Source organism: Grammomys surdaster, unplaced genomic scaffold (genome assembly GCF_004785775.1).
Source record: "Grammomys surdaster isolate TR1022 unplaced genomic scaffold, NIH_TR_1.0 373, whole genome shotgun sequence".
Lineage (NCBI taxonomy): Eukaryota > Metazoa > Chordata > Mammalia > Rodentia > Muridae > Grammomys > Grammomys surdaster.
In genome coordinates, this window is record NW_021604792.1 from 41,098 (window position 1) to 60,772 (window position 19,675).

The 19,675-nt window shown below is 35.4% G+C and overlaps 1 protein-coding gene across 3 annotated transcripts in view; it reads right to left on the reverse strand.

Moving 5' to 3' along the window:
• The window catches only part of LOC114632352 (solute carrier organic anion transporter family member 1B2-like), a 63,108-nt gene that overhangs the window by 29,058 nt on the left and 14,375 nt on the right, over positions 1–19,675 (reverse strand). For 2 of the 3 annotated variants that reach the window (XM_028780889.1, XM_028780890.1), the window contains exons 3-7: positions 11,979–12,120; positions 5,452–5,584; positions 2,868–2,980; positions 1,556–1,702; positions 797–895 (exon numbers count right to left, since the gene is read on the reverse strand). In XM_028780889.1, the coding sequence (XP_028636722.1) occupies positions 797–895; positions 1,556–1,702; positions 2,868–2,980; positions 5,452–5,584; positions 11,979–12,120 (634 nt within the window). The remainder of the gene's footprint in view (positions 1–796; positions 896–1,555; positions 1,703–2,867; positions 2,981–5,451; positions 5,585–11,978; positions 12,121–19,675) is intronic. The other variant, XM_028780891.1, reaches the window with a different exon arrangement.

The following is a 19,675-nucleotide window of genomic DNA, read 5'->3' on the forward strand; positions in this document are numbered from 1 at the left end:
TTCAGATTTTTCTTTCAAGATAATTGTTTATGAAGATAAGTAGAAAAAGAAAACCAGACACAAAGTGGTTTAAGGACATGAAGACATATTATATGCAAGAAGAATACAGAGACTGGAGAGTGCTTTTTGATGAAGAGAGAGTGGAGAAGGAGATTCTCCAGGGAGGGATCTGGCGGTTGATTGACAGAATGAGGTCTTGAAGATGCAAGATGAAGACCTAACATTTAGGATAGGCCTAAAAGCATGAATTAAGCTGGATATTATTTGTATGGACTTTGGATTGATGGAGATGAGAGATGTGATATTCATAGGAAGGAGGGCTTGAAGATTAGAGAGTTTCCACATATTGACCAGTTCTCCTGAAGTGTGAAGTAATACTTGCTTTGAGGCAAGAGAATGGCCAGAAGGATCACCTAGTATGCATCTTGTTATCTTTTAATTAATTCTGACACAGCATCTTCCAGAAGCTTAACTCTGTAATTCTTGGATTTCTAAATCCAGTCTACCACCAAGTGAAAGTGCAGATGATAAGGCTCTATAATAATCAGTTTGTTTTCTATCTGATCATCTAAATTAAGATTCTCCCTAGTGCCACATTTTATACTTACTGGTAGAAGGTTGACATAAGCAAGAGATGGAATTTATTTTGATATAATAATGAACATTTATTTACCACTTAAGATATCAAAAAGAAAATAATTATGCAACTATTGAAAGAATGAAACCAGTAACCTGAAGGCATGGTAGTTGGAATTTGAAAGACCGCCTTCTGGTGTCTTTTTCTAATTCTACTTACTCAGGTCTACATATCCAATGTCTACATATAGTTTAGCACACACCGATGACATGATAAAGCCAAGGATTGGTCCAATCATTGCTATAGTATGCAGAGTACCTGCAAATATTCAAAATCATTCCATCAGAACCAAAGTGCACATAGTTATATTTTTCTTTACACAACAAATTTTAATTATATTCCACTTGTCCCAGATGCATCCACACTTTCTTACCCAACCAAGTTTGTACCTTCTTTTTGTAAATCTCATCTACTGTAGTTTTATCCTCTTGCGGATGGCTGTCAACACTGCATGGTCAACCCATCAGAGAACACACTGTTAGAAAAACCTTAATCTCCTTCCCCCAATATCTATCAGTTGCTAACTGCTCCTAGTTAAGGACAGGACTTTGTGCCTACCTCCCATTTACATGTTGGGATTTCGTCCACCTTGAACTTGTAAATGTATGATTTTTATACAGTAGATTTTAAAATGTAATGTTTCAAAATGAATTTCTTGAAATAATATTTTTGTAGAAATCTTAATTTACTTAGCGAGCTGGAGAGATATCTCAGTGGTTAAGAGCAGCACTAGAGATTCTTCTGGCCAACTCAAACACTACTTACATTAGGGACAAAGTCATAATTGCAAGTAACATGTCCATATACATAAAATATAAACAAACATAAAAATGTAAAATGATTAGTTTAGCAATGCTACCATTTCAAATTTATACTCAGAACACTTAAGCACTGAACATAATATTCTCTGTACTTTACCGATGTACATAGAAGAATGTCCTCCTTTTGAAAAGTCATCAATGTAGGAAATTCCCAGGGGTACTATTGGTGTTTCCCCTATCCCACGAAGCATGTTCCCCATCAAGACATAAATCCACGTGTATGACCTGGACCCCTTTACACAACCTGTGTACACAAAAATATGTTTTACTTTAAATGTCTATTACAGTATTTAAACCAGAAATACCACAAAAATTAAATACTCATTTTTTATGTATCAACTTGACTGCCAGCATTGTGCTATGACAATATCCCTGTTTATTTTCCATTTGTTTTACTTTGTGTTAAGATTTTTGATGATGTTTGAGAAATAACAATTTCAGCATATATAGTTACGCATATATATATATAATGTATAAATATATACAATATGTATATATATAATATGTATAAATATATATGTATATATAATACAGTCAGAAACCATAAGAAGGTGTTGGATCCCCTGGAACTGGAATTATAATTGGTAGTGACATATTATGTCACTGCTGGGAATTTAATCAGTGCTCTTAACTGCTGAACCATCTTTCTGGACCCTAATTTAATTTTATAATTGTAAAATACTTTAAATTTTTCCTCCTGTCACGAAGAGATGTCTTGGTTTTAATTATAAATATGTCTTTACTGATTATTTCCTTGGGTTTGATCAGTAACAATAGAATTACAAAGAACTAGTAAATTTTTGTTTAAGAAATGTTAAAGTATAACTTCCAGAAATCATGACAAATTTATCCAATCAAAATAATACAAAAAAGAAAAAGAATTAACTTCTTATTTTTTTAATTTTAATCTTCCCACATCTGATACAATAGGTAGAATGATCTAGAGTGTTAAGCCTATATTTTCTTATTAGAATATTTTTAAATTTTCAATTGCAGTAATTATTTTTATTTTCTAAAGTACCTCTCCTTTGTTTATACAATGCATGGTTGCTTGCTTAAACTGTCTGTTGACACAGGTGCATACTACACAGCTCAGGTTGGACTCAAAGCCACAATCATTCTGCTACAACCCCTTTGTACTGTGATTTCAGATATATACCCAGTCAATTGTTATACCTTTATTTTACCTGCAAATATTGTTTCCAAACTCTAAATAAAATAGTCTTTAGCTCCTCTTACAATATTTCTAAAATCTAATTCTATATAATGTTTACACAATGATTATATCTGTATATCAAGGTCAAGTGAAGCATTATTTTAAATCAAATTTTGGTGATACATTTTACAAAAATTTGAATATGTTATTTATAAAGTTTCAGATATTAGTCACTGTTACTGTTAATTCTTACCTTTCTCCACTATCTCAGGTGATGTTCCATTGAGTGATGTCGTTTCATTGATTAAACAGGTCAACATGGATTTTTCTAAAGAGCCTATGTCATTTTCTGTTGCATACCTGTAACTGTAATGACATCACTATTCTTAACATTTTGCTTATATACCAAGTATTTTCACTTTCTTCAGAAACTATTGATTGTACCTTTATCTTCTCCATATCAGTGAGAATCCTCTGATAATTTTCAAGCCTCAATTTTAGGACAAATGATAAATAACAGTAAAATGGGGAAAAGGCCCAGTAATTGAGGTCATTCATTGTCACTCAGACAAGGTGGCTGATCACCTTAATGTGACAGATGATACATTGTTTATGATGGGAAAAATCCTAGCTACCACTTTCTATTTTGTAAACTGCTATCTGAGTGTAATCATTCTCTTTTATTTTTTTTTAAGATGACAGTAATATAAACTTCTTAATGAATAAGTATTTAATAAGCTAGAGAATTGTGTTTTGAAATCAGTCTTAAAGGCATGCTAATTCTTCTACCTTTTCTACCAAACATCTGAATTTTTTTATGGATGGATATGCACACATGAACTAATGTCTGACTCTCTGAAACTTTAATAAATTCTAATCATTTCAGCTGGAGCAAGGAGAATTTAATAGCAACAAAGGCAATGAAATCAGAATAGGGACATATACAGTAACCTGAAAAATACTACTATACCTGTACTCTATGCTGGACCACCAAGTCTATGCTAATCTCGCTACATTACTTCAAAACTGAAACAAAGTGTACAGGTTTTTGTTCATAGGGACTTTCATTCTTTTTAAGAAAAAAATAGATCAGTAGCTATGCTCAAGGGTTGGGAATGGATGGATGTTATAGACTTTGTCTTGTATAGAAATTGTAACATTAATCTTAGTGATAAGCAGGAATCTGAGATGGACAACAGAGGACAGTAGACAAGGCTGTAGGGCCAGGGCATGTAAAAGTGAAACATTTACAGGTGTAGAGGACTGCAGCTTCATCAGTTGCTTGTCAACTGTGGGGAAGAATGGAAAGTGAGTCTATAACAGTCAAAGACCTGGTCACTAAGAAGCCCACATGCACAAGTGAGTTGACATATGATTTACCCATTGGCGAGACTTTTCAATATTTTGATTCTGACTTACACTAACTCAATTTTGTATCTCTGCCACAGTATCTATGCCCACTTACAAATACATTTTTACCTTGAATGATACAATTGCAGGATAATATTTCCTACATATATTTTATATTACCCAACTCTGTCTTATAAGAGGGGGTGGCCCTAATAACCTCAAACTGTTTTCTGGTCCAATGATAAACAGGAATCTGAAGTTTCAAAGCCTGTACTAGAGAACTAGCAGTTTTAAGCAAAATTAGGAAAATGAGATTTGCATTTAAAAGTATATACTTGTATTGAATATTAATTAGACTACAGCTGAGAAGCTAGAAAGATGGCTCAACTGTAAAGGGCCTTGGCTGTCCTTCCTGAGGATCCCAGTTCAATTCCTAGCAACTGTCAGGAGACTCATTAACTATAACTCCAATCCTATTGATTCTAATGCTTTGTTCTGGCATCCACAGGTTCTGCTTGCATGTGTGTACATAAATACACACGAACAAAACACTCATACTAATAGAATAAGAAATAAATTCTTCAAAAACTAATATAATTAAAAATGAAAGCAAACCTACATTATTGGCTTCAGTTTCGATAAGTGCATGGATTTCTACATTGACAAAAGGATGTCAAATAAGATCTTTGGGAGAGCTGGATTTCTGTGCTGCAGTAAATCAACAGCTTAGGTTAATGCCCTTGACTTTGGTCTGAATTCCTTCACAGTCATAAGAACCACTGCTGAATGAATGGATATGAAAATGAGCAGATGTTGGGAAATATAATGAGTTCGGTTGTGATGCATCTATAGGAATTGTGAATGCCCATTGACAATGTAGACATGGTGCATCGATACATAGACCTTGAGTATTCAAAACAGTCACCTGATGTGAACTATGGCTGAATTTGAAGCATATGTTTCATATGATCATTACAGAAATTAGACTGAAGGTTAAAAGTAGAGAGATTAGGCATTTTGGTACTAGGCGTGACAGTAAAGTCTTGGCCTGATGAAGAAGCCACACAAAGACAAATAAGTTGAAAGAACATAAAATTATAAAATTCAGAATGGGGAAAATTCTTTGAACAGTCAATTTTAAGAAGAATACGGTATTAATATGGTGACAAGTGTGAATGTCAAGTGTGACAAAGGTTAAATATTTCTGTGTGTTTGAGTAAATGTGTGTGTGTGTGTGTGTGTGTGTGGTGTGCATATGTATGTGTGAAAATGGTCCTGGCATCTCAGCACCCACTGTTCTCTCTTTAGTCCCATTCAGAGCTGAGAACTCTGTCTTATCTTAACACACAGTCAAGCCAGGTATAATTCTTGCATAGATAGTGTGGACCATCTTCAGGCTCCGCCACTACTGGGGTCCTAGCTACAGCTGATAGCTTCTGTGGAAGAGATAATTATTCTACTTTGAGGTTTGGCTAGCCAATACTTACTATCCCATGAAGAAATGTGGCAACCCAGTCAGAATACTCCCAATGCCCATGATGAAACAACCAGTTCCAATCAGCTTTGGTCTGTGTAGTTTGGATCCAAAGTAACTCACAAATACAATAACTAATAAATTCCCTATAAGAAAACCAAGTTATGTCAATTTAATTCATGATGGAAAATAATGATGGTCATTGTGTATAAATACAAAAACACTTAGTACTTTTCTTGGGTTGACTGATAAGAGGAAACACACCTTAATTAAAATGATCATAGAAAAATATTGTATTAAGAATAATCAGGGTCTGGAGAGATGGCTCAGAGGTTAAGGGCACTGACTGCTCTTCCATAGGTCCTGAGTTCAATTCCCTGCAACCACATAGTGGCTCACTACCATCTGTAATAGCATCTGATGCACTCTTCTAGTGTGTGTCTGAAGACAGCTGCAGTATACTCATATAAATAAAAAATAAATAAATCTTTAAAAATGAATAAGCAGAAGCTGGTCGGACATGGTGGTACACACCTCAAATCAGCCCACTGGGGGCAGAGACAGGTTAATCTCCATCGGTTTGAGGTGAGCATGGTCTACAAGGCAAATTTACAACAGCTAGAGCTATTACATAAGGAAATCCTGCCTCAAAAAAACAAAAATCCAAAACAAAACCAAAAACATGTAGAAGCATTCTTATTTTGTTTTATATTTTATTGCAGGTTTATTGATTTTCTTTTTAAACTCATGTGTATATATGGAGATACCAGTACAGTAGCCACAGAGGCCAAAAGAGACAGTAGGATCCTTTGGAGGTGTAGTTACAGGTGATTGTGGGCCACCAGACATGGATTCTGGAAATCAAACTTAGGTCCTTATAAACAGCAGTAAGTGTGCATAACCACTGGGAGATTTATCCAGTTCCTTGTTTTGTTGATAGTATCAACTTTTAATTGTGAAACCAACATCAGCAGCCATCAATATTTACGTCACTTTAAACTAGACATATCATATTTCCCCTTATCTGTAACAAAACTCACAGAGAGCACTGGGTTCTGGGTTGAAAAAATAGTAGTAATTTTGCACTAGTTTATGGAATATGTTTTGGAGATGATTGTTTGAAAATATGGTTGAAATAGATGTTTTTTTTGAGAAATTTCAAATTGACTAGAGTGTACTAAAATGAAAAAAAGTAGAGAAAAATAGGAATCAAAGGCATTAATTAATTAATGTAGTTTTCATAGATTCCTGTCTTTCTTTAAATTTATAATATATACCTGCTATGGTATTCCCTGCCAAAAATATCATAAAAGAACAAATGACAAACTAAGTTATAGACAAATGATAAACACATTAGGAATAAGAATAGGTAGGTGGGCAGAGGTGCTATCAGATCTCAGGAAAAATACATTAACTAGGAGCTTTGGTAAACTTTCCACAATGAACTACTGATAAAAGTCATGTTGATTGTAAATTATCCAGGGGAATGGAAAACTTCAAATAGGGCAGTAAATTCTTATCTCTTAAACAACAAATAGATAGTTACAAAGAGTTATTGAGTGTTACAAAAATTATATGACATGAAATTACAAATGAGGACTAGCCAAAAAAATACATGAAGTAACAGTAAAAGAATTAACTGGAAACAGGAGTGATGGGAGTGGGGGGAAGTCCTTAAATATGAATGGTCAAAAATGGCAGAAGGAAATGAAAAATATTGTAAAGTTAAAAATAGAAAATATATAAAACTTAATTGTATAAGATGACAGCCAACCATAAACACACACACACACACGCGCGCGCACACGCACACACACACACACACACAAAGGCAGGAAGGAGACATACAGAAACTCCAATTGAGGCTGGGAGATGTATGAGTGCATAAGAGCACTGATGTTCTTGTACTGGACCGGTTTAGGTTCCTGTAACCATATTGGGTAGCTCACTATTGCCGTTAACTGCAACTCCAGGGTATCCAATGCTCCCTTTAAGCCTCTGAGGGCATCATCACAACCTTGACACACACAAATTAAGTTTGTTTATTGTTGGTTTGTTTGTCTGTTTGTTTTGAGACAGGCAAGTGTAATAGTGTAATATATATGTAGGAGGATCTAAGGTGGGAGGAGTTAGGAAAGAAAGAGGAAAAGGAAGAGGAGGAGCTAGGAGAGGAGAGAGCAGATATGTAGGAGGATGGAAAGCCATGCAGGTATGGAGAGCAGTGTGAGTAACTACTTTTATTTAGGTTAGCTAATTGGGAAACAACTCTCTTTGTATGAGCATATGGTTATTGAGCTTTACCAGATATATAAGCCTTTGATTAATCTTTAAGCATTAGAGTCTCATCTTTCTACTGGACATGATTGTGGATGGCGGGATAATGTGGGCAATTCCCATCCTTGTGGAGTCAGCATGGAAGATCCGGAGAGCCATCTCCCAAACTGGAGTCTCGTGGGTGGCTAGCTGGCCATTTCTAGCTGCAGTAAGCACATGGCCTCTGGCCAAGAACCATGGCATGGCGGCTGGGCTAGGCAGAGCTGCTGCAGCTTAGATAGTCAGCATGGCTGGAGGGCAATTTTAAATAATTACTTCAACAAAGTGGCACACCAACTTCAGGCACAAATTCACTAGAAAATTAAATCTATTCACCTGAGAGTAAAAGTTGTATTTTTTTTTTTTTTAAAGAAAGTGAGTGAGTAATCGGTGCTGATAGGAGCCATATGACTCCAGAGCAGGAATTATGAATAAAGAGACTGCTAGCAGGCAGGTCCTCTGCTGAGAGAAACTGTAGGCTGCTCTGAGCCAAGAGAACCAAATAAGCCTTTGTTGTGAAGCAGTTACTGATTTAAGTATAAGTTAAAATATAGGGATTATTTGCTTTTAGGAAAGATTTATAAACAGATCTGTCTGAATCACGTGGGGATTACCACCTGCGGTTTGGAATTTAGATAAAGAAAATTGTCACTGGCTCTAGGGTAAAGAGTACATTGTATAAGTAGAAGCTGCTCTGGAGTACAGAGCCAAAAAGATACATGGTATAAATAAAAAACTGTTCTAGGCAGACGACTGAACAGATAGTATAAATCAGGTGTATTCAAATAATATAAATTTATATTGCCTCATAGAGACTCGGGTTCTGTCTAATGTGGGCCCCACAGGAATTCTGGGTTCATTTCCTGCTTGGAAAAATAGGGAAAGCCTAAGAATAGGAGACCGATGGTACTTTAGTAAAGATAGGGAAAATTGTCACTGGCTCTAAAGTAAAGAGTACAGTGTACAAGTTGAAGCTTCTCTGGAGTACAGAGCCAAACAGATAGATGGTATAAATAAAAAAACTGTTTGGTCCAAACAGAAAGATTGTGTAAATCAGATGTATTCAGATAATATAAAGCTATACTGCCTCACAGGAGACTAGGGTTCTGTCTAACATGGGCCCCACGGGATTTCTGGGTTCTTTTCATGCTTGGCAAAATAGAGAAGGCCTAAAGAATAGGCACATACAGTATTTTAGTTATTAAGTTGATTTTATTTTCAAGATGGGTGTGATTTTGAGTTTTGTGGTTATATTTATTCTCTGGGAAAGAGGTCAAGATAAAGGTTATTCTGGTTACTGGCTCAAGGAAATGCTGTTTTGTAAAAAAGCATTTGTCAGTGTGTTTTCAGAAGAAATGATTAAGATATTTGTACCTCCCAGAATTATATGGACTAGACATGACAGAGGCAGGCTGCCAGAAGACTAGATTACAGAATTCAAACAAAAAATTATCTTGATACTAAAATTTGTTTTGAGAATTGTATATTGCAGAATACACAGCCTTGGTGTATCTACTCATCAAGCAAATTGAGCAGACCTGCTCGAACCTCTGATGTCCTGGAATTTCAGCTGGATGTAGTGAAGACACAGACATCAGAGGCTTATCAATTTACCCTCCCGCCTTCCCCTCTACTAATATCTCAATGCCCATATTCAGCTTGAAGAAGTTAATGAAGAGTCAGCTCCCCTAATCCCTGGGCTTAGGACTGAGGTGCTTAATATTGGGCTGTCTTTCTAGGGAAAAGTAGTACTTTTATGGAACACGGAAGAATAGCTTGGATTGATTGCATAACCATAACCTATTGGTAGAAATCTGTATAATTGTTATTAAGCTAAGGTTATAATTTCTTCAATGGTACAAAATTTACTCTGATTTCAAATTTAAGGTTGTCATTGGTACGAGTTTCTTGTTGATATAAAAGTGAGATTAATATTGGGACTCTCATAGGCATTGTGCCTATATAACACATTTAGGAATTCAAGTCGTAGACCTAGTCCTTCTTTAACTTTTTTTTAAACTAATTTGAGATGGTTAGCCTGTGAGTTAAGGGCCTATAGCAAATTCATGGCTCTGAGTTTATTGTTAGAGTGTTTTCTATATTTTAATTAGAAATAGCTGAGAGGAGTTAACAGACAACAGTCCAGATTGCCTTAAATGGATAGTTGGTTTTCTATACATCAGAAGTCTGCAGAATTACTGTTAAAAACATATCTGTGTTAATGTTCATTTTGATTAGAGATCTGTCTGCTCCTGACAGCTTCCCTCTCTTGGATTCCATGAAGAAACTGAGCATCTTTGGAGTTACTCCAGTTGTGGTGAGACAGCCACTAGGCAAGAATTGCCTATTTTCATCTACAGACAAAATAGTGTCCAGAAAAGGGACACACTTCCAGAATAGTCAACTGATTATGTCTGCCAAGACAGAGTGATCAGACCTTAAAAATTCTGCATTACTTGGTCTGTCAGATAATCCTGGACCAGAAGGCTGAAGACCATATGCTCCAGTATTTTGAAGTAAGGGATTGTCCAGGTAATCGGTGGTCTCTATAAATTGGCTAAGTTTCAGAAGCCACAGTTTGTGCTTCTCATATCTTCAGTTAATTCAGTCATTCTGGATTTCTGATGCAGTTGAAGACTTATAGTCTCACAGCCAACCAAGGGTCTTTACTTTGAGAGGATGGTTTTCAGATAGCATTCATTCTAAAGTCAAGAAAAAAGCCAAGTTCAGAACTAAGTCTTTTAGTTAGGAGAAATTACAGAGGTTCTGTTTAGTCAACAAAATGATGGACTGGATATTTGGTCTATCTTGTACCTGATACAAATTGGTATAGTTATGCTCTAATTGTATTTTGAGAGAAAGTTTTTTTTTTATTTTAACAGAAAGGGTGATATGTAGGAGGAGCTAAGGTGGGAGGAGTAAGGAGAGCAAGAGAAAAAGGAAGAGGAGGAGCTAGGAGAGGAGTGAGCAGAGATTTAGGAAGATGGAAAGCCGTGCAGGTAACTACTTTTACTTAGGTTAGCTAATTGAGAAACAACTCTCCTTGTATGGTTATTGAGCTTTACCAAATATATAAGCCTTTGATTAATCTTTAAGCATTAGAGTCTCATCTTTCTACTGGACCCGCATGTGGATGGCGGGATGCTCTTGGCAATGCCCAGCCTTGCAGAGACAGCATGGAACATTGGCAGAGCCATCTCCCACGCTGGTGTCTCATGGGTGGTAGGGCTGGAGTTTCTAGCTGGCCATTTCTACCTGCAACACACACATGGACTTCGGGCAAGAAACATGGTGGCTGGGTTAGGCAGAGCCAGTGCAGCTTAGATAGTCTGCATGACCAGAGGCTGATATTAAACAATTACTTCAACATATATATATATATATGTATATATATATATATATATATATATATATATATATATATATAGAGAGAGAGAGAGAGAGATGTATAATAAAAATATAATATATATTAATCATATATATATATATATATATGATGTAAAATATCCTTTGAGTAATTTTTTATGTAATCATTTATAAAACTACTGGCTTACATATACCATAAGTCAAGTTTTAAGGAAAATGACCCTCAAATTTTTAGGAACTGTTGGAAATCCATATGATAGATATAATAGTGAGGGTCTCCAAATAATTAAGGAGAAAAAAATGAAGAAGGAGCAGATGCAGCAACCTTCTGCTTCAAGAGGTTAGAGGAGAATCCCTTCGCTCAACTGAACAGAGCTTTAGTATCATGGAAGAAGATGTAAAAACTAAAGTGAAGGCAGCAGAGTAACATCTAGAGTGTTGTAGAGCAATCCTCCAGGGAGGTAAAAAGCAGGAATCCAACACCGATCATTCTAAAGCTCTTCTTTACTCCTTAAATCAAAGGCAATATGGCTCCTCAACTTTTCTTTATCTCTGGTCTTGAGAGAGGAAAGGATAAGTCTCCATGAGTAAGATTGAAAGTAATGTGTCTGTGTAAAACCAATCCTTCAAAATCCTCTTTGCAGAGCAGTTGGTCATCACTTTGTAGAGTATTCAGTAATATCACTGATTTTAACTTCTAGGCATGAGCAGCACTGCTTCCCAAGACATGACAACAAAAATGATATTGCTGTATTTTTTCAGAAAGGACAATTATCTCTGGTTGATAAACATGGGTACAGTGTATGACTGGACTCCATTTTCCCTCTGTAAGTCTGGTGGTTATATAGAAATAAACATTACCAATTTCAAAGCCTCCATCAATCAAACCAGAAGTGGAAGATGGTATGTCAAATCTTCTTTCTATCTGAGTGATGGAACTTTTAATAAGGACTCCACCTAGTCCCTTGCATATGTAGCTGAATGAGAGGGCTGCCAAAAATATCTAAAAAAAAAAAAAGAAAAGAAAAGCAGAAGAGGAGAGGAACATTAACCAACAAAGTATATAAACTATTTATAGAATTCAATTGCTTTTATACATGATACTATTTTTTGGGATTTTTGTTGTTATTGTTATAGTTATTGTTTTTAATTAAAGTCGTTTCTTTGTAGTAGTTGATATTACCTTACCGCTTAATGTTCTGGTTGTACAGGTAAAATATAACTTTCTACTTTGGTAATCTTTACAGCAGTAACATTAACAAAATTGGATTGATCTTATTTCGAAGTGGATAATCTCAGTTTGCCATCACTTGAGCCTATGTTTTCTTTGAGCAGCAGCCAACTCTAGAGATTGGCAGGATGATTTCAAAGACAGTGATTTTGAAAACCCAGATGAATGGTAAAATCTGAGAAGATAATGGAGATTCCATACACATTACAAATGATTGGCATTTGATCTAAGGTCTTTGATACTTTTTATAACCATGAGGAGACACTGTTCCCAAGGCATCTTATAAAGATTTAATTGGCGCTTTGTTTATAGTTTTAGATGGTTAGTTCATCACCATTATGGTGGGATGCCTGTCCTCAGGCCAGCAGATATAGTGCTGGTGATGTACCTGAGAGTGTATATGTTGATACCACCAGGAGGTCTAAAAAACAAAAGAAAGAAAAAAAAAACTTGGGAATGTCATGGGCTTTTTGAAACCTCAAAGCTCACTCTCAATATCATACCTCCTCTAACAAGACCACAACTCCTTATCCTTACCAAACAGCTTCAACAGCTGATCAATATGTGAGATGATAGAGGTCATTCTCATCCAAACTACCACAAATAAAAAGGTTATCAATACATTGACTGATTTATGCTAACAAATCCAGTTGATCCATCTTTTATATTTTCTTTGATTCACCCTTTCTTTTCTAGCCCATATCCACATTAATAAATAAATTCTTTTTGTTCTAATGTTAACGTGTGACATTATAGCATTTGAATTTGTGTCTCCCCAAATCCCTGTGTTGAAATCATACCCAAAGTAGTATTAGGGCTATAAAGAAGATGTTGGTCTTTGAGAGTTTAACCTTCACATTAGGTTGATTGCCTTACGATAAGAGAAAATACAGTGCATGAGCCCCTTGCTCTGTCATGTGAGGATTCTCTAAGAGAAAGTCCACTTGCACATCCAGAAAGAGACCTATCACCTGACCCTGACTCTGTTGGTGCCTTGCCTTGTGCCTTGGGCTCCAGTGATGGGCAAAACCAACTGTTATTGTTTAAATTGTATGGTTTGCACACTTCTCAACAGAACATGCAAGTTAAAAGTAGGTAGAGTGGTACATTTAAAGTGGCAAGAGGGAAAAGTAATATACCTGTTAATTAAACTGTACTCACAAAACAATCCTACAAACGTCAAAGAGAAGTCAGTATTTTCCTCAGATGAGTAAAATTTATGGGAGCTTATTACAAAGTAAGAGAAAAGAGTGGGAATGTGGAGTCTGGAGAATGGAAATGAGAGTGTGACAGATGTATGAAACTGTATGTAGATGTACAAATCCATAACAATGTTAAATGCAGTCATGTAGAAACTTGTATTATTAAATCCAAGTAGGTCAATTGTCAATCCATCTGGCATAGAGTTTTCTTTTTTAATCCTTAGTTATAAATTTCTCAGTTCAAAAATGGATGATTTGTATCAACAGTAACAGAAATTTTACACACAGATAAGCTTATTATCACATTAAAAAACATTTTTAAATGCAATTGCAATGCTCTTCCCTAAGAACATATGTGATATACACTAAAGAAAACAAGAAGGAAATAAAATCATGCCACTATGAAAAGCACTGGACATAGAGAAAGACAGAAAAGAACATAAGTGAAATAAAAAGACACACAACACACAAAGATAAGCAAAGTTGCAACAGGAAGTATTTTCTGATGGTATTCCCTTTAATGTAAAGAAATTCAGCACAGGAAAGCATGATGGTTAGTTTAAACGATGAAATTAGAATGAAACTGGGGCTAGAGAGGTGGCTCAGTGGTTAAAAACACTGTCTTCTGTTCCAGAGGGCTAGAGTTCTGTTTCCATTACCCACATCATGATCACACCGTCTGTAATTCCCATTCCAAAAGGTCTGAAGCCCTCTTCTAGCCTCTTCTGTCAAAAAGTATACACACAGTGCACAGACATATATGAAGGCAAATCCACTCATACAGGTAAAATAATAGCATGATAATTTAAAGAGTAAAAATCAGCTAAGAGACTGAGTATATGACTATATGTACTAAGTAATGATGTAATAACCTCTTTTAGTGTTAATATGGAAAATATTTTCATAGATATCTAATAATAGTCACTAACCAGGTTGACATGTGTTCTATAATCTGTTTATCACCTGAAACTTCATGTTTGAGACATTAAGCTTCATGTTTAAAAGACATAGATATATGAATGATTTCCTCCAAGTATCCAGGCAGGGAAGCAAACCATATGGAGATAAGAATGAAAACTCAGCGAAGATTGACACTGTGACCCTGGATCAGACTTAGAGAAGTGTAATTAATGCCAAGTGGTTCACTATTATGATAACTGACACACAATACAACTCGAAAAAATATTTCTAAGCAATAATTAGTCCAATCAGTCTAATACTAGGTGCTCAATAAAGCTTATTATGTGACTACTTAGAACAATTTTACAGAGTACATATGACATAAGCGTAAGTTCTACAGATAAAAGACCAAGAATCTAATGTGGTCTCTGACCCATAGCTTAGACATTAATAGGCTATAAAGTACATGTGGCATCCCTTCTAAGGATGAGTAACATTCTAGGGAGATAAGAGTCTGTGGTTATTATTCTGAGGAATTTGGGTGAGGTCTGCCTCTATAACAAAAGGTGAGTAACATCTGTTGTACTTCCACAGATATGTCATTAACAAAATCTGTTCTCTACTTTCTCAATGAAATGCAGATATTTGAAAATGTTTCCTCCATTGAGGAGAGACCCCTGCTTGATTTATATTCCCAGTTCACTTAGTGCTTCCTGTGAGTACAAGGGCATCTGTGTCCTCAATACAATAGAGCTAGAGATAGATGATAGATAAATAGATGATAGGTAGAAAGATAGATAGATGATAGATAGATGATAGACAGATAGATAGATGGATAGATAGATAGATAGATAGATAGATAATCGATAGACATAGATTGATAGATGATTGATTGATGATAGAAAGACAAAGATGATAGGTGGTAGATAGATGATAGATAGATAGATAGATAGATAGGTAGATAGATAGATAGATAGATAGATGATAGGTAAATAGATAGATAGATGATAGATAGATAGATAGATAGATAGATGATAGATAGATGATAGATAGATAGATGCATAGATAGAGATGCTAGATATATAGAAAGAAAGAAAGAAAAGAAAGAAAGAAAGAAAGAAAGAAAGAAAGAAAGAAAGAAAGAAAGAAAGAAAGAAAGATGATACACAGACATAAAATAGATGTGATATCTAAGGACAGACATCAGATATGGTAGATATCTAAAGACAGAAATCAAATAGAAAAGAAGGATTAGGGAAAATTTCTCTATGCAGATAAAAACCAAAAGAATGCAGAGATGGTCATATATCTAACAAAAATTGTAAAAATAGCGAGACAGTAAGACTAGTACACTCTGGGATCAATAATTATAACACATATGCAATTGACAATAAAACTCCTAAGCACACAAAGAAGAGGGTGATAGATAAGGGAGAAAGCAACACAGTAGCATCAGAACACGTGCCTGCTTTGCTTTCTGCCATGGATTAATCAAGCATAGGGAAAATGAATGAAAAAAAAAACAGACAAGAGAGAAGATTTAGATAGGGAGAGATATAAATTAGATATAGATATAGATGATATAGATAGAGATAGAGATAGATAGATATAGAGATAGAGATAGATAGATATAGATATAGAGATAGAGGTAGATAGATATAGATATAGATGATATAGATGATATCGATATCGATATAGATATAGATGATATAGATATAGATATAGAGAGATAGAGATAGATGATATAGATATAGATGATATAGATATAGATGATATAGATATAGATATAGATGATATAGATATAGATGATAGAGATAGAGATGATAGAGATAGAGATAGAGATAGAGATGATATAGATATAGATGATATAGATATAGATAGATATAGATATAGATGACATCAATAGATGATGTAGATAGATATAGATAGATAGAGATGGAGATGGAGATAGAAATAGAGAAAAATGAAAGAGATAGATGAAAGAAATAATGCTATAGAAGCCAACAGGAGCCAGCAGACAACAAGACGGTACTCCACTGAGTGAGAGCTGAATACAAATCCCACAAATAAATCACATGATGCCACATAACATGACTTTAAACCCCATACACACACACAGACATACACAACTGCCTCCATATCCAGCTTCAGAGTACCAGGAATGTGTGGGACCTTACACTCAAATACACACAACTATAAACCTGTTATACATAATTGTAAATTAGTAAAAAAAATAATAAAAATTAAAAAAATAATAATAATAAATATCCTTTGGTGAAAAACCACAATGTTTACAAAATTTGGATTTTTTTGTTTTTATTTTTCATTTTTAGTTTAATTCTATCATAGTAGGGGAGAGTAATTGGTATCTTTTTAATCTTTTAAAAACTGTTGGCTGGGGAGATTGTTAAACCAAAAATGAAAGGATGATTTAATCTATGGAAACTAGTCCATCTTCAGCTCCACATTAACAAATAAACAACAAAACTTTGTTATTATCTTAGTAAATGTAGGAAAAAACACATTATGCTGTTGAGATTTGGTCTGTTGCTCTGTATTGTAATGCTAAGTGCAGGCCACCAGAGATGAGAGAGTCCACTCCTAGACTAAAGGGACCCTATGTTACCTTGCCCTCAAGTTATTTCTGATGGATGGATAAAGATGATGACAGCTAATAGCTGAGCAGAAGAGACATAAGTAGGGTTTAGAGTTCTTGGGCTTTGTGTTGAAGGAGAAATATCAGAGGGATAAGGAAAGAGAGGAGAAAGCTACGATGGGTTAGGTGAGCGAATGGAAGTTAAAAGCAGCCTAGATAAAACATGGAAAATTATATAATGGGATTATTGGCTAGTAAATAGTCATAATAGCATAGAGTATAGATATCTGCCAAGTTCTTGTGCTGATTAAGATTTATTGTAAATATAAAAGATGTATGTGTGTCCTTTATCCTGGAAATAAATAAGTTAGATGTGGGGTAGAAATCTCAGATGGGGATTAAAATATATTATAATATGAAGTGCCACACCCTTTCATATTAAAAACAATGTGTTGGTCTGAATGGGAGTGGCCCCTATAGTGTCAAATATTTGAATACTCAGTCCCCATTTGATGATGGAACTTTTGTAGTGGGATTAGGAGGTGTGGCCTTCTTGGAGAAGGTTTGTCACTGGGGTTTAGGCTTGACCTTTCAGAGGTACAGGCCATTCCTAATTAAACCTCTCTGCCTGATGATCAGCCTCGAGATGTAAACTTTTATCTACTGCTCCATCCATCCCTGCCTGCCTTCTGCCATGCTCATTCCCAAAAAGGTTATAGACTATAACCCTCTGAAACTGTAAGTTCCGAATATGCTCTTTTTTTTTTTTTATAAATTTCTTTGGTGCTTTATCTTGTAATGATTTATCATTATCAGTAGAAAAGTAAATAATCCACACAGACTAACTAAAAACAAAAAATGAATTACTTCAATAGAGAAGCAATATGTATAAGCCTTTAAGTAACAGTCTTCTTGACCTGGAACTGTTGGCATTCCCTAGATGAGAAGGAAAGTGAAGATGTGTGCTTTCACCATCAACATCCACCATAGTGCTAGAGACTGAAGGTAAAGAAAAGAAAGAGAAGTGGGAAAAAGGAAGGAACAAAATCATCTCAAGTTCGTATGACTCCAAGGGCCAAAATAATCTTGAGAAGAAAATCATACCTCTCATATTCAGATTTCAATCTATTCCATTAAAATAATAACTGCATAAGGCACACGATGGCATATTTGTGTGCGAGTGTGTGTGCGTGTGCTTGTGTGTGTGTGTGTGTGTGTTACTTCATGTGTTGGTATATACCTATAATCCTAGCCATTTGGAAGCTTGGACAACATAGCCACAAACTGAGAAATGAAAGAGGTCATGGAGAAGGGAAGTTGTAAAGACATAGATTTATAGAATTTCGGATCAACTGAAAAGAACAGAGATTCCAGAAACCTTTGCTTGGGCAGATGGCTTTCAGCAAGTGCAAAGGATGCACACTGGTGTTGGGAAAGCTGAATTATCACATCTAAAGGAATAAAGTTGGAACCTTAGTTTACATCATATGAAAATTAGATCAGTGGACTAAAGATCCAAGTATAGGACCTAGTACTTCTAGAGGAACAAAAGAGTGGGAAATCTTTGAATTTTTAAAAGCTTATCTAATTGTTAGAGTGTGTGTGTTTGAAATAGCGTGTGTTATCTGTCTACGTGTGTGTGGTGTATGTGTATGTGTGAATGTGTATGTACGTGTGTGTGTGTGTATGTGTGTGTGTGTGTGTGTGTGTGTATGTGTGTGTGAGTATGTTATGTGTAGGCATTTACACCAAAGCACATGCAGAGGTCAGAGGACAATTTTATTGAGTTGGTAATATCTTTCCTACGTTATATAAATTCTGAGGCTTGAAATCATACTTTCAGGTTTTGAGGTTATTGTTACTATAATTTTGATAATGCAGTGTTTTATAGTGATTTTCATAGTTTGAACATCCTCATCACTCTTGATTGAAATCCCATTTGGTTGCACTATCATGTTCTTTTAATGTGCTGATGAGTTCTGCCTGCTAGCATTTCAGTGATCACTTTGGCTTCAACACCAAGCAGAATTCTTGGATCATAATCTCATGAGTCATTATCTTATGTTGGTATCAGTGACAGTGAATATGGAAGTACTCTTTTCTCTTCAGTCTTTGACAGAGTTTAGAAATGGTTCTTTAATTCCACACTATGTTTGCTAGAATTCTTTAGTCAAGCGATCTGCCCCTGACTTTTCTTGGAAGATGCTGTGATTCTGATTTAATAGGTTGTATCCCTCTAAGAATGCATTCCTGTTGTGAGATACACACCATTGGGAGAACAGGAATTGACAAGTGTTGACAAAGATGTGCATACATTGGTGCTGGCTGTTACAAATGTAAAATGGTGATGTCATTATGAAAAATCCTCAGTGAGTCCTCTAGAAAGACATAGAATGACATACCCCAATAATTTTTCCCAGAATCTATTTTAAAGTCTTTTAAATCAGAGTCTTAAAGAGATACTTCATGTATGTTGCATTTTAATTTATAGATAAATGGCCTCAAGTGGTCTAGGTTAGTTGATTCTGTTAGTCTTCCTGTAGAGTTCTTATCCACTTTGGGGCCCATAATCCTTGTGTTCGCTCTCTCTCTCTCTCTCTCTCTCTCTCTCTCTCTCTCTCTCTCTCTC